The following is a 15,847-nucleotide window of genomic DNA, read 5'->3' as shown; positions in this document are numbered from 1 at the left end:
TGGGGTTTTGAGGGATTTTCAGAATTCCTTCAATGTTTTGGGCGTTCAGGAAACATTATGAAACACTAAACCCAGTATCCTGCCCTTGAGTGCACAGGGCCCAGCAGTAGTGAGCAGTAGTTGGTGACCCTCTTGCGCCATCTGGGGCTTATCTGAAGTCCTGCACTTTTGTGTCTTGTGTCCTTTTGCTGCCAGCCTCCTGACTGGCTTGTTGGGTTGGTCTTTCAAACAGTACATGGAGATTGTGGCCAACGAGTACCTGGGCTACGCGGAGGAGCAGCACTGTGTGGACAAACTGGTCAACATGACGTGTAAGCACTGTTGTGGGGGGCACAGCTAACTCCGTGGGCTTGCTGGGACCGGAGGGTGATGTTGGCAGCAGGAGAGAGGACACCTGCTGTTTTTACTGATGTTTCACTCCTATGGTGTGTGTGTTTGTGCCAGTGGATGATGGATTCAGCAGCATAGATCCCCATGTCTTCCTGTGGCAGCTCCTCCTTTGGCAAGCATTACCTGTTTCAGGAGAGAAGTCTTCCATACAAGCAACATCGGGTGAAGAGTTCTACCTTTCAATTTCTGTGAAAATGTCAGACTTCAGGGGTTTTTTTTTTTTTTTTTTTTTTTTTTTTTTTTTTTTTTTTTTGCCCCTAAAATTTGGGTAATAATTATACCTAGCTCAGAGCATCTGAACTATCCAGAGCCTGAAAAAGAAAACCGAGGGCCTCACCTGACCTGGGTGTGAGGCATCTTACTCATTTGGCTTCCTAGAGAAGCTTGACCAGTTTCTCTTCCCACCTCACCCCCTCCTTCCCCTCCACACCCACCCCTTCACCTTGCAGTCCCTGCATTCCCCTTCCCCCTTTCCTCTCTCTCCCCTCTCCCTTCCAGTCTCTTTAGGTGGGGCAGGTCACAGGCTTCCTGCTGCTCGGGGTGCCAGCTCAAGCCCTTTGTCTTTATGCAGACAAACTGGTTTCCTGTACTTGCCGGCTGGGTGCACGCTGGCTCTCATGTGTAGGGGAGATGCCAGGCCCAGGAAGTTACTATGAGGGCAGCTCTCCAGTGCAGGAACCTCCCAGGTTTTGTGTCCTGGCTGCCCTGGGTTCTCTTTGCGAGTTGGTTGGTTTATGAGCAGGGTCTATTAAGTCCATACCTTAAGCTTTTAAAAGGGTTCAGAAGTCTGTTAAACTTTACATACAAGGGGAGTTTGCTTTTGTGATATTTTCATATTTCTAATGCTAGTTGGGCTTGATGGCAGTTGCTGTAGATGAAGCATCCAGTCCTGTCCTCTGTTCCTTTAGTGGGTCTGTGCTTCCATTCTTCCTTTCTCTGCTTCCCCATCACAGTCAAGAACCCGAGGTTTCATGACCGCTGCCTCTTTTAATCTCTGGGTCTCCCTTTGAGTTAGTTCTTTCTTTAACAGATATTTTCCAGAAACTCGCTGCCGTGAAAGAGCAAAGAGAATGGGTGATTGCCAGCGGAGCCCACAAGGTGAGTGGTCCCCAGAGAGCTAGTTCTTGAGTCCACTTTACGTACCCAAGTCCCAAGCCCGATGGCCAAGCTACGCATCCTTATAGGTCATAACCTGTTCACCCAGCCTAAAATGGTGATTCTTTACGAACATAAGGATTAAATAACTCACGCAGTGTATGGAGGTTCTATTTTCAATTCCATTTAATGCCAACTGAGTGCATTACTTTAATGTTGTAAACAGAATGGAGTTTCTGTTGATTATTTGCAAATAAACAACGAAAGTCATCAAGTAAAAGACCTATGTTTACATAAAAACAAAGCCCACCTGTCTTGTAGGGTTTTATTAGTTAGAATTATATGGAATCCCCATTGTCTGTAAGCCAGAGATAATTGGATATAGCAGTTTCATGTGATGTAGACTCACAAGGTGGTATAGTGTTACAAACATATGGATCAAGTGTTTGTTTTAAAGGATGTGGCTCTGAGAAAGAGCATTTGCTCAGTAAGCCTGGGGTCCTAAGCTCTGCATTCCCAGCAACAGCACACACATGTACGCGTGCACGCACACATGCACATGAGCACCTTAAAATAAATGAGTGCAGGTTTAATTGTAACAGACTATGTTTATTCCACTGTTTAGCAGGCAGCTGTGTAGAGCAGATCTCAGTAACCATCCAGGAAGCCTGCACATCAGAGCATGGTCTCCTAGAATCTGTCAATGTGCACTACGTATGGTCTCCCCATCCAGGAAGCCACTGTGCACATCAGAGCATGATCTCCTAGAATCTGTCAATGTGCACTACGTATGGTCTAGGGGGTGAGTCTGGGGGGTTGCAGAGCAGTTTTTACTTCAACAGACAGTGGTTTCACTGATGTTGCTTAAGATCTGACAAAAAATAACATGAAGTTATTACGTCAGCTCAGCAAAAACTTCGAAAGTTATGCTTCTGGGATAGAAGTTTGAGAAACATGTCAGGTGATAGTAGGGATGAGGAAGGACTTGGAAAAAGACTATACCTTTAATGGAAGGACACATAAAGGGCATCCGCATGATAGAAGCAAAACTCCATCCCTCCAGTCATTGCGCAGACTGCAGCTCTGATAGGAGCATGCTTGGCAAGAATGTTTGGAGGGATGGGGGTCTGTGCTCTGAAAACTCAGGAGGAGGAAAATTTACACCAGTGAGGATTCAGGGAATGCATTATTCTAAGGAAAGCCATGAGGTATTAAACAATTGAATCCTAGTGCTGATAAAGTTGTTTTATGGTGATTCCCAACTTGAGGGTCCCAACCCCCTTTAGGGGAGGGTTAAGCAACTCTTTCACAGGGGTCGAATATCAGATAGCTTACATATCAGATATTTACGCCACAATTCATAACAGAAACAAAATTACAGTTATGAAGTAGCAATGAAATAATCTATGATTGGGGTTGCTACCACATGCGGGGCCATATTAAAGGGTCGCAGCATTAGGAAGGTTGAGAATCACTGGTTTATGAAGACATTCAATACCAGTTTAGTGTGTAACATTAGGAAGAAAACAAACAAGTTATTATAAAATCATATATGCATTTTCTACTTGTATACATATATTAATTTTAACTGAGCAAAAGAAAAGAATCCTGAAAAAATAGCAAAAGCTCAGTGCCCATGATCTTTGGGAACAGTGCACCTTTCAAGCTCCTAGGACCTTTGTAATTGTGTTCTCTCTTCCATTCCAGACACTAGTGAATTTACTCGGTGCCCGAGACACTAATGTCCTGTTGGGTACTCTTCTGGCATTGGCTAGCTTAGCAGAGAGGTAAGTGCATCTCAGGACAGTCCTTAGTGTGGCTGCTGCAGAGGCAGAGCTGGGACGGACGGATCTGTTGCCTGCTCCATTAAAGTACTGGGTGGGCGGAACATGGGAGACAGTGTATAGTGAGGAGTCGCCTGGTTAGAAAGCACGCATTGAAATGGAAGTTAGGAAGGAAACTTTCCTTTGATGACCTGGTGGGGCATCTCAGGCTCCATCTGCTCTTTGAGGGGACATGGTTGATGACTGCCCTTCGTTTGGCCTTTAAGAGCAAACACATTCCTATGCCAGTTCAATCTCCCAGACCTTCCTTTTTCTCACCTCTACATCCCCTGTAATATATAGGACATTTTCAACGATAAAACTTGGTTTTGAAAATTTATCCTTCCATAGTGTCATTATTTTAAATGAAAGAACTATAAATGTACATTTTTGCTATTATGTTTTGGGGGACAGTCTATGAATCCTTGTTTCTCTGCGCTCTCAATCTCGCAACTCCTCACAAAGTGTCTAAGTTACTTTTCTATTGCTGTGATAGAAGAAATAATTGATTTGGGCTTTCCAGTTTCAGAGGGTACATCCGTGACCATTACGGCAGGGAGCATGGCAGCAGGCAGGCAGGCATGGTGCTGGAGCAGTAGGCAAGAGCTGTGTCTTGAGACACAACCATGGGGCAGAGAGAGTTAAGTGAGGACTGCCTGAGTTTTCTGAAACCTTAAAAGCAGCTGCCAGAGACAAGCAGCATCTCCTAATCTTTCCCAAGCAGCTCCACCAATTGTTCACACCTGTGTGCCTGGCCAGGGCGGGGGGGGTGGGCATTCTCAAAGCACCACACAAACTAACCTGACCCCCAGGATAGGAAAATGTGGCTGTAGTGGAATAAACACGCTTTAGTAACTACTGATAATTTTGCATTTGTAGTCCAGAGTGCAGGGAGAAGATCAGTGAACTCAACATAGTAGAAAATCTCTTGATGATTCTGCATGAATATGACTTACTCTCCAAAAGGTAGGGTCTCATCTTCATAAAAATTCTTCCACAAAGGAACTTGGAACTTGTAGTAATTTAAATCTGTGGTCTCCGGCCATGGTCACTCAAAATTGGCTCCAGAATGATGTTGCTGATTCATTCTCTCTCTCTCTCTCTCTCTCTCTCTCTCTCTCTCTCTCTCCTTCTCCCTTACCCTCTCCCCCTTTCTCTCTTAAAAGCTTTTTTATTTGTGGTAAAAATTATTTTTATTTGTTATCTATATTATTAATTGAATATCGTGAATCATCTTGGCAGTTCTTTTTTGTTTAAGACAAAAAGAAGATGCTAAGAGAAAGGAACATAGAATCTAATCTTATTATTTTGTGATTGCATCATTATTAATTTTGTGGTTGTATTTGTCTAAATAAAAAGTCCCAGGGAAGGAACTTTAGGTTGCTCTCTCTCTTTAGTAATTTTAGATTAATGTGTGCAATAAGCAAAGTGGCTAAAAGCCGCTGTGTTTAAGGCGAGGGAGATACAATGCTGACTGAGTCGAGCTGTGATCCTGTTAGAACTCACAGCAGTCTGCAATGAAAAGGACTCCTTTCTTCTTCTGCTTTGCATTGCTCTAGAGCAGGATTCGGTGAGGCGCTTGTTAGGTGTGTTTAGGTATGTAAATCGGCGTTGTTTGGAATTAGACCCCAATTTTCTGAAAAGCTAAGAGTCAAGAAATCCTAAGTGATGGAGATTGGATACTTGCAGGGATTTTTTTTTTTTTTTAAATTTCTTTGCAAAAACTGCCTTAACACGGTATTGCATGAGTGCTGGTATAGACGGGAGTCTCTGCTTTCAGACTTGATGACTTGAGCTGACTCAAGAGACAAGGTTAAATAAGATCCTACCATAGTTGAGTGAGTGAGATCAGAGTATCCAGTGTTAGCAAAGGGGCAGGCAGGGAGAACTCCCCGGGTCCTTGTGAGACTCTGGTGCCCTGAAAGATGCAGTCAACAGGCTCAGTCCAGAATAGAAATTCCTGATCGGAGGGAAGGGAGATAGGAGGAAATGCCTTGGCAAAGGGCTATGTGCTGCATCTGGGCATAGCGGCAGACACTGGGTATCTGAGACAAATGCCCTAGCAGACGCAGCCGAGACAAAGGAGGCAAAGCATCAGAAACTAGAACAGTTAACGAAAAGTCAAAAATGTAGCTGAGTCTGACCAGTTCTTTCTCTGCATTAGGACGTTCCCTGAGCCCTCCCGAGTGCCTCTCATCCACACAAAGCTCTCTTGCTTTTCATATTTTACAGATGAAGTAACATAGCATGTTTATCTGGGTTTTTAGGATGGGTTTTGCATGGTAAGATATGGTGGATTTTCATATGAACGTTACGGGAATTCCCAGAGAGGCTTTAAGTACAACCACATCTGTATTCTGATGGCACACGTGGAAGCCGAGCAGGAGTGGGATGCAGCCCAGACTGAGATGCTCTTAGAATAAAGAGAGAATGTTTCTCGCAGAGAGTTTGAGAATCTGAAGCATGGTGCTCACCAAAGAAGATGCGGTTTGAGATGGATTGATAAGCAGCCCTCCCTGGGCTGGTCTTGTTCTTGCCATGATCCTTGTCTGTCTCTTTAAGTCCTGGGATTACAGGCTTGGCCCACCACTCTTCATAGAACACGTGTTCTTAACATCAGAGCTGGGGAGGGAGGGGGGGACGGGGGAGGCTCGAGAGGAAGAGGAGCACGGAGAAGTCCTCCTGGAGCGGAATTGCAGAGCAGTGTGGGAATGTGAACCCTGGCGGGTGTTTCAGAGAAAGAGGGCGCAAGCAAACACTCTCTCCAGAATGGGACAGACATGGAACTAGCTTTCAGAAAGTGAGCTTCATTAGGAGAGAGGGCTGCATAACCACTCGCCGTGGTCTGGCTTTGAGGACGAAGAACATTAAAGGGGGCAGTACATCATACCAGACAGAGGCGGTATGATGACATCGCGAGGTGGGACCGCATTGTAGGCGTTATCAGCTTAAAGTGAAAGTAGGAGAGGTAACCACCATGGATGCATGGTGTATGAGTCGGGGCAAAAGGGGAGACAGACAGAGGGAGAGAGAGAGAGGGAGAGAGAGAGGACCCTTGCCTTTACAACTTACCCCAGGGTATAGGGAGCTTGTCTGTAGCTAAAGGCAGTTAAGAGGATGTAAAATCACTGGTAGGACATTAGGACAGTAGGACATAGGGACACAAGCAGGAGGGAGCTGGTCAAGACAGATCACAGGGGAGGTGGATCAGCCCTTAAAGTGGCAGGCCATGATCTGACAGAGAGGTGATTGGCAGAGGGTCCTCACTCATGGGCAAGGCTCACAGAGCAGAAGAACAGTGGCCCCAGTAATAGATTCTGTGCCCTGGTGGAGGTTCTAGTCACACGAAGCCACGGCTGCAGGACTGGTGTCCTTCTCCCCCTTGCTCCCATCCTGCCAGGCTGACGGCGGAGCTCCTGCGCCTGCTCTGTGCCGAGCCCCAGGTGAAGGAGCAGGTGAAGCTCTACGAGGGCATCCCCATCCTACTCAGTCTGCTCCACTCGGACCACCTGAAGCTGCTGTGGAGCGTCGTCTGGATTCTGGTGCAGGTGTGTGAGGATCCGGAGACCAGTGTGGAAATCCGGATCTGGGGTGGCATCAAGCAGCTCCTTCATATTTTACGAGGGTAAGTGGGGGCGCTTGGATCTTACATATTAGTAGAGTAGCCGAGTAGCTCTTTGCGTGTTTATTTGTTTTGTTGTGTTTTGAGACAGGGTCTCTCTATGTAGGCCGGACTGCCCTGGCACTCACTATGTAGACCAAGTTGGCCTTGTGATCTCATAGAGATCCACCTGCCTCTGCCTTCCAAGTGCTGGGACAAAAGGTGTATGCTTCCTGTCTTAGTCAGTGCTCTGTTGCTGTGAAGAAACACCACGACCATAGCAACTCTTATAAAGGAAAACATTTCATTGTGGCTGGTTTACAGCTCAAAAGGTTTAGTCCATTATCATCATGGTGGTGCGCGGACAGACATGGTGCTGGAGAAGTAACCGAGAGTTCTACATCTGGATCAACAGACAGCAGGGAGGGAGGGAGGGAGGGAGACAGAGACAGAGACAGACAGACAGACAGAGAGAGACAGAGACAGACAGAGACAGACAGAGAGGGCCTGACTGGCTTGAGCATTTGAAACTCCAAAGTCTAGGCCCAGTGACACACTTCCCCCAACAAGGCCGCATGTCCTAAGCCTTTCAAATAAGTCTTTCATTGCCTATGAGCCCGTGGGGGCTATTTTTATTCAAACCACCCCACCTCCACACCTGCTTTCTAGTAGCTTCTATGCCATAAGCATGCAAAGGGATGGTTTGCTAAAATAGCTTGAAATTGAAATTGTTTGGGTATATATTATATTGTAACCATATTTTATGAATTAAATAGCTTAAAGTATTGAGTAGTAACACACACACACACACACACACACACACACACACACATATTGGGATCATCTCTGGGAATATTCTCTTACTTAATGTTATTACAAAGCATAATTCAGCCTCAAGTGTGCCAAGCCAGAAGCACAGGTAGATATTTTGCTCAAAAGAGACCAGCGTGCTTATGATCCCTGGTCCATCAATAGAGCTTACTCTGTGCTTGCTCTACGGCAGAGTGACTTATCCATTTTAACATCGCCAGAGATTATCAAGTCGACGTGACTAAGACTCTATGCATACTATTCCTTTATGGATTTTCTCCGTGGGAAAATTTCAGCGCATTAGAATAGACTGCAGTGATATGGACAATAAGCTTCATTTTAATAATTTCTGTCATTGTGAAAACAAAGGAAAAGTATATAGCCTGCTGGCAAGCTCCTAGCTTTTATAAAAGCCTCAATTACTTGGATGTATAGATTATAAATCACCAGCCCTGTGACGCAATAGGCTCTTCCCTTGGTCAGAAATATTGCAAAGTTGTTTTCTTTGTGTTTGTAAGGTGAAGATGATGGATGTAGTTATCCTTGAATAGTTGGCATTTTCTTAATGACAACTGGAATTCTGTAACAGTCAAGTATTATTTAGAGTTAATTATAACACAAGACACTTTCCTCTCATTAGCTCAAGTCATAGGTTTTATATCATTGATAGATAGAAGTCCTTTTATGCCTAGAGACTCATGTTCCAACCCCATCCACGTATGGTGTTAGACAACTTTCCCTGAGAAGGTGATACATGCCAACTTTTGTTGAATATTTAAAGTGGCTAAGGTGATTTGGAAGGGGCTTATTCCCAGCTGGATAAGTACAATCTGCTTGGGCCTATGCCTGCTACCAGTACCTATGCCAGGTACCTGGCTACCTGGGCAGGTACCAGAGAAGGAGCTACCTCGGTGCTGGCAGCGCTGGTGTTAAGAGGCTGTTACAGGGTGGTTTTCAGGAAACCCATTTAGGCCTGTACACGTGCAGCCTCCAAAAACAGCCACATTCCTCTCAGGCACAGTGATCACCACAGAGAGTGCCCAGATAGTTATGTCCACTGATAAGACTCTTGAAGGAACTGCTCCTTGCCCCAGCTCATGACAGAAAGAACAGAATGACCCAGATAACACAGAGGGAGGACAGGGAGATTCTATTTGTGTTATGTGTGGGTACGTAAAGACCAAAACGGCTGATGTCATGAGAAATAAATAAATGAAGTAACCATATAAACCAAGGGGAACAAAACCGATAACAGAGAGTCTATGGTGGGAAGCTGTGTACCCAGGACATGGCAGACCCACCACTGCCCAGCAAGGATTTGTGATCTGTGGTTGAAGATGGGTAACGGAGCTGTAGATCAGAGGAAGTCAGACAGCCAAGATAGGAAATGAGGGGGGTGGTGAGCACAGCCCTGCAGACCGACCCAAAAACCAGAGCAGCCCCAGAAGTAACACAACAGAGAGCAAGCTTTAAGAAGGTGTTCTCAGCCAGAGGAAAGAGGAAAGAGAACCGAGAGAAATGACTGATAAGGCCCGGTGAAGTCAGGGCTTCAAGCCGCTCCAGTAGAGTCAAAGAGGAAACAGTTTGAAAATGCAGCAGAATCGGTTTTCACTAAAAGGAATTCGAGGAACCCTGGCTGAGACTACAGTGCCTGGAGCCGGGGAATTCCAGGGAAGGTTGGGCAGGGTCTCTCATCTCATGCTCACTGTACACCAGGCTCGGTTCTAGCTGAATTTGCAGATGAAGCCATTAGGGACACAGAAAATCTCGCGACCTGATTTCTATTGATTTAATTATTTGTTTATTATACAAAACAGGGCCCGTTATGGGATTTACATTCTGTTTGAGGCCCAGAAGAAGGTGGCTAAATGGCCCAGGGAGTAACTTTCCTTTTACAGAGACAGGAATTTTGTTTCTGATCGGTCCTCCATCGGAAGCCTGTCCAGTGCAAATGCTGCAGGGCGAATCCAGCAGCTGCATTTATCCGAAGACTTAAGCCCTGGGGAAATACAGGAGAATACTGTCTCTCTCCAAGCAGGTATCTGCCTTACATAACTGGGTTTTGCTGCTTAATACTGCCTTCTTTATCGTGTTGTTGTTCCTTGCTATAACATGAGTACGGTGGTGTTGGCTGCACACCATCTGCAGGATTCCAAATGTGGAGCAGTGACTCCGTGCAAATGCCAGCACCTTCTTGGTGCTGGTGTTGGGCTGGCAGGTTAACAATATGGCAGATGAGGTTGCTGGGCTAAAGCGCACAGCTTGATCCAGGCAGAACCACGCTTCCTACAGTTTCCTCGATCTTCGAGTATCCTATTTAATGCAAGCATCCCACTCCCAAGGGGTCAGGGAGTCTTCCTCCTCGGACCAGTCCCATGGAGAAGAGAGAGCTGACAACTGCCTGGGTTTCCAAAGGAATGAGAAATCTAAGCAGGATAAGCCTTTTCCTGGTGGATCTCTCTCCAGCTTGCACCTGTCAGGGTATTTGAGTTTAATAGAACAGCCATGTAGTGTAAGTGCTTCAGGTCAGTCTTGACCCTGGAGCAGCCCTGAAAGGAAAAGAGGGTGCTGGAGGCCAACAGAACTTGGGGAGTCTCTGAGGCAAGGGACATGTGTGGCAGAGGACAGGAGTTAAAAGGCAATGGGCACAAGACAGGCTTGCTTTATCCGTTGCTATTTCCTACTGGAGAACCGAAGAGAAGTTTTACCAGAGACACGTGAAGGCAGAGAACTAGTTCCCTGTGACTTCTGTGTGCACTAAGAAAGGCCCCTAGCTCCTCACAGGCTGTGCTGGCCTGCCTGTTTAAAGGTTCCCCGGAGACCGTGCTAGCTGGTCTCAGAGCTCCCGGTCATCTGGGTATTCTCAGAGTGCTACAGTTGGTGGTGATCACAGTGGGATTATGGGCCTTGCCAGTGCCTAGAGGAAGGACATAAGGGGTTTGGGGGCTAGAATGCCCCAGGTTTGGTGGGGTACCTAGAGTACATATAGATAGTCCTCCGGAGCTGTATGCATCATATGGGCTGACTGGACGTCATCCCTTTCACATCTAAGTAAGAAAGATGTGTAGTCTGGGAATGTCCTCCACCCAGGTGGATGGCCATATGCCCTTAGCCATGTTTTACAAGACCCCAGGCTTCAGTTTCGCCCATATGAAGTATTGTTGCGAGACACATACGGTGACGTGTGGAAGTCTTCAGCGTAAGGTGTGTAGTAGCTCCATAGGAGGAACTGTGTCTCTATTTACAATGCAGACAGAGGCAGCTTTGGGGGGGGGGGGCATGGACAAAGGGCATGACTCCTAGCCCGTGGTGACTGGCGGTCTGTCACCTTCTCTGAAACCGTAGAGCGTAGTCTGATCACCAGGGTCTGGGGACTGTACCGAAAGTCACGACTCATGAACACACCAGTTTATTGTATTCCTGGTAAATGCTGGGCACGCGCTGGGTCCTGGTGAGTCTGATGGGTTTGATTGCTTCCCTCCCAGCCTGCTGTGCCGCCCTCACTGAGCTGGCTCTCAACGACACCAATGCCCACCAAGTGGTTCAGGTAAGAGCACCAAGGCCACGGGCCCTCGGGCTGCAGCTTGTATTCCAGCATATTGGTCTGAGGACCCATCATGTAATCTGAGAAACATTTAACGTTTCTTATTTCACCGAAAGAATCCAGTTTATAGTTTCATCTTCAGTTTAATTCAATTGAATTTTGCTCTAGTTTGCTTTCCTGTTATGTTAAAACACCGACCTAAAGCAGCTTCAGAGACGCAAGGGTCTATTTGACATACACTTGTTACAGTCCATCACTGAGGAAATCAGGACAGGAGCTCAAGGGAGGGACCTAGAGCCAAGAAAGGAAACAGCGGCCATGGACGAGTTCTGCGTACTGGCTTGCTCCCTTTGGTATGTGTTCAGCCTTTTTCCTTATACAACCCAGTACCCCCTACCCTGGGGTGACAGTGCCCACAGTGAGCTGGACCTTCCTAAATCAATTAACAAGCAAAATCATGTACCACACACATGCCCATGCTAGCCCAATTGAGGTAATCTCCGCACTGAGACTCCCCTGGGTAACTCTGGGCTCTGTTAAGTTGATAGCTGAAGCTTAATAGAACTTAGAAAGGACAGATGCTGGTAATGTCCCTGCCTCTCTTGCAGCGGCTCCGTTTGGTTTCTTGCAGGGTAAATTCCATGTGCTGAGTTTTACAGAGGAGGAGACTAATAGCTGTGATGTCATCTTGGGCATGCATGGTGGCAGTGGGGGTGGCCTAAGTCCATAGGCAGCATAGCAGGTGGGGAAGTGGTGGAAAGAACAGCCAGGTTGGGCACAGGTCTGTCCCTCATGACTTGCTGGGTTTATTCCCAGAGGGAAAAAATGTTCGGCCTCTCATGAGTATACACATGAATAAAACAGAATTATAAAATAATCTACAGGGCAGTTATAGCTATAATGGCCAGATTTATGGAGGTGGATAAGATACCATGCATTCATAGCTGACAGAAAGCCCAAACTGGCTTTTTCATCCCCCACGTATATGTCCAGTGCTGTTTCCACAATTAACTTGATTTCTTTAACTTGATTTCCTTTTCTTAAAAAACACTTGTTCTAAAATGGTTAATCTCTGTGTATTCTCTATCAAAAACAGAAAGGGAGAAAGCATCTATGTTTTATAGTTTGGATTTGGTATTTGTGGAATGTCTATGTACCTGTGTTTTCATGCGTCTGCTCATTCGTGTGTGTGGGTGTGCATGCATGTGTGTGTGTGTAGGCCAGAGGTGGCATTCTTCGGGAGAGGTTCACTTCTTTCAAAATTGAGATTTAAAAAAATGATGCTCGTATGAGTGTGTCTGCCTGTGGGTTTGATGCAGGTTCCTGCAGAGTCCAGAAGGGGGCAGTAGATCTCCTGCAGTTGGAGTTACAGGCAGCTGAGAGTCACCAACTTTGGTGCCAGGGACCAAACTCCAGTCCTCTGCAGGAGCAGTGTGTGCTTTCAATTGCCAAACTGTCTTTCCATCACCCAGCCTTGTTTCTGAGACAGGGCATTTCATGGGCACAGGGCTCACTGATTCGGCTACATTGGCTGGCCAATGGTCTGCAGGGACCCCCCCCACCCCCCCGTCTCTCCCTTTTCAGCACTAGGATGACAAGTGAGCCACCTCACCTGGCTTATTACTATTTTTTTAACTTCAGTTCTTGGAACTGAACTCATGCTGGGGCAGCAAGCTCATCACTGACAGCACCATCGGTCCAGCCCTTAGGTTTGAGTATAAAAATGTTTGAATTCCTTTATTCTGTCCCTTCATGTTCTCCCACTCTTTGCTTTTATAATATTTAAATAATTTTAAATTTATGTAGTTTATTATATAATAGTGTTATATAATTCTGCCTTGAAAAAAAATTAAGCTTGTTTTTAGTCTTTGGCATTTGAAAGTATCACATTGACAGTTTTAATATCATCCTTATTATCTGTTTACATTGTTGGAAGGCTCTGCTCGTGTTCCTGAATGTTTGTTTCTCTGGGTAGTGTCGCTACTGCTAGTCACTGACACATAACCTCTTGGTTTTTCCAGGAAAATGGAGTATATACAATTGCGAAATTAATTTTACCAAATAAACAAAAGAATGCCGCACAAACAAATCTCCTACAGGTAACAAGCCTGTCTCTTGCTCCTTGTCTCAAGGTATTGGAGTCTGGGGGGGGGGCATGTAAGAGGATGTGTACCTTTAAGAATTGTTTAGGTGAGCATGGGGCCCTGTGCAGATAGGAAGGGAGTGTGCTTAGTTAGTGATGGAGTTGGTATGACAATCAGTGATTCCAAATAGTGTGGAAGAGCCAGAAACAGCTCCCTGTGTGTGACTTATGGGGCTGAGCCAATGGCTTCTTTGTTCATCGGTTGGTTGTACTTTTAAAAGGTATTTCATTGTGCATCAGAATATAACAACAATGTAAAAATGGTTGTCATCTTTAAACACGAACCATAGTCACCAACATTTTGTCTTTGAAAAGGAAATCCCAGAAATGGACTTTGGTGGATGAGAAGGGATTTAAAAGGGGACAAGGAACTCCTGGGCACCACTGCCCCAGGATGGCAGGAATTTCCATGGGCATGGTATCAGCAGGCTAGAAGTGGAGAATTTAAAGGATGCTTGGGGATGGAGGGGGGCTGCTGAGTGGCTTGGGTTGTGTGTCTTGTAACAGTGTGAAAGGCAGAAACTAGGCCCACTTATAGAGAATCTTTTGTACTTCTCTGGGGAGCGAGCATTAGGGATTGTGTTCCCAGTGACATTAGAATGACAAGATCCACTAAGTCATTTACAAATTGGAGTAAAACTGCTTTGAAGGTCAGCGTTTGAAGGGATGTGTATGGTTAGCCTTGCGTAGGCCAGTGTTTGAGGGAATGGGTATGATTAGCCTTACCTAGGCCAGCGTTTGAGGGGATGCGTATGTTTAGCCTTGCTTAGACACTGCACATAGGCATCAATATATCGTATGCTTCCCTATAACCTGTCGGGGACCAACCTTGACAAAAATACCAACTTACCAGGGGTAGAGGCATGGGGATTAGAAAATAAGTAGAGAACTAAGACCTGAGTGAAAATAATAGAACAGAAAACCGGATAGAATCAGGAGGGAGTTGCAGTAAATACTGAAATTCCTGTGTTTAATTTTCTATACACTTTTATACCCCAATACACAGGGGGAAGCAGAGTAAAACCTGCTTTAACGTGATACACAGGACAACCAAAACAGTTACCTGCTTCAACACTTTGAGCCATCAAGCAATTAATCCATGAGAAAAGCATTCTGTTGTTTATGCAGTGAACCCACCCTGCACCAAGTATCCTGAAGGCAGCTACTCCCAAGGTCAAACCTATATCAAAAGAAGGAGCAGAAGCATGTTGGAATATTTGGACCATTGGTTAGGGTGGAGAGGATCTACCTGTATGGGCCATTTTTATTGTCAAAAAGACCAAATAACCACACCCCAGGTCAGGATTGTAGCCATAGTTGTCAACAGCTTTAAATAAGCCAAAACTCTCTGACCTCCAGACAAGGTGGAAATAGACTCACACTTTTGGGCCTCCACAATCACTGTGTATGCTTTCCGTGCTTCTATGTCTGTGTTCAAAGGGAAGGTCGTTCTAAAAGGGCCTTTAATCTTGTCAGAGCTTCATGGTGCTACTGTGTGCAGCCAGGCAGGGTTTTGGAGAGCTACTGTGAGCACATAGGAAAGCTGGACTCTCTCTAGTGCAATCAGATGCTCGATGCTGCCCTGGACAGCACAGCCAGTCAGAGCTGTCGTGAGCATGAGCTTTGCTAAGCTAAGAGAGGTTTTAAAGCTCCAACTAGAAAGGGTTCCACGTTCTCTTCTCCACTGTCTCCCCAGGCTCCTTCATGCCCCTTTGTTCTCTGTCAGACTCTGTGCAGGTCATCAATTTTATGAAATGATCCCAGGTTTTCAGAAGACCAGAGTTACTCCGCTGGTGGTCTGGATCACAAGTGAACCTGCTCACTGCTCTCTACCCCATCCCACCCCACCCCCGTCTCCCCTGCCATCCTCGTCAGGGTTTTCTCTTGCTGCGGCGAAAATACCATTCCCAAAGCAAATTGGGAAGGAAAGGGATCAGCATCAAATGGTCCAGGAACCTGGAGGCAGGGGCTGATGCAGAGGCCATGGAGGAGTCCTGTTTTATTGGTTTGCTCTACATGGCCTGCTTTCTGAGAGAACCCAAGATCGCCAGCCCAGCGATGGCACCACCCACAATGGGGCCCTCCCCATCAATCACTAAGGAAGGTATTGCCCTATAGCTGGATCTTATGGAGGCGTTTTCTCAACTGAGGTTCCCTTCTTTTAGATATTTTAGTTTTTGTCAAGTTGACATAAAACTACCACCACCTCCCCCCATTTCTTCTCCCCTCTTGTGTCTTCTCCCCCACTGCTTTCTTTCTGATCCCTTCCCCCTTCTTCCTTCTCCTTTCTCTTTCTCCCCTGTAGACTATCAGAAGCTAATTTTTATATATGAAAATATATAGCTGTATTCATTCATTTTTTTGTGGCGATTCTGTGTGTAGGCAGTCATGCCACGGGACATGTTGGGTGTCTGAGAGCAGTCTGTGGGCGTTAGTTCTCC

The 15,847-nt window shown here is 46.0% G+C and overlaps 1 protein-coding gene across 1 annotated transcript in view; it reads left to right on the top strand.

Annotated features, from left to right (window-relative positions):
- Nucleotides 1-15,847, top strand: part of Nek10 (NIMA related kinase 10) — a 171,472-nt gene that overhangs the window by 35,007 nt on the left and 120,618 nt on the right. The window contains exons 8-15 of the mRNA XM_038349513.1: nt 233-311; nt 1,421-1,488; nt 3,193-3,272; nt 4,188-4,274; nt 6,709-6,933; nt 9,618-9,757; nt 11,205-11,266; nt 13,285-13,362. Coding sequence (XP_038205441.1) covers nt 233-311; nt 1,421-1,488; nt 3,193-3,272; nt 4,188-4,274; nt 6,709-6,933; nt 9,618-9,757; nt 11,205-11,266; nt 13,285-13,362 — 819 coding nt within the window. The remainder of the gene's footprint in view (nt 1-232; nt 312-1,420; nt 1,489-3,192; nt 3,273-4,187; nt 4,275-6,708; nt 6,934-9,617; nt 9,758-11,204; nt 11,267-13,284; nt 13,363-15,847) is intronic.

The sequence above is a fragment of the Arvicola amphibius genome, chromosome 12, assembly GCF_903992535.2.
Source record: "Arvicola amphibius chromosome 12, mArvAmp1.2, whole genome shotgun sequence".
Taxonomy (NCBI): Eukaryota; Metazoa; Chordata; class Mammalia; order Rodentia; family Cricetidae; genus Arvicola; species Arvicola amphibius.
The sequence above is the reverse complement of the archived record's forward strand: the minus strand, read 5'-3'. Positions and strand labels throughout refer to the sequence as shown.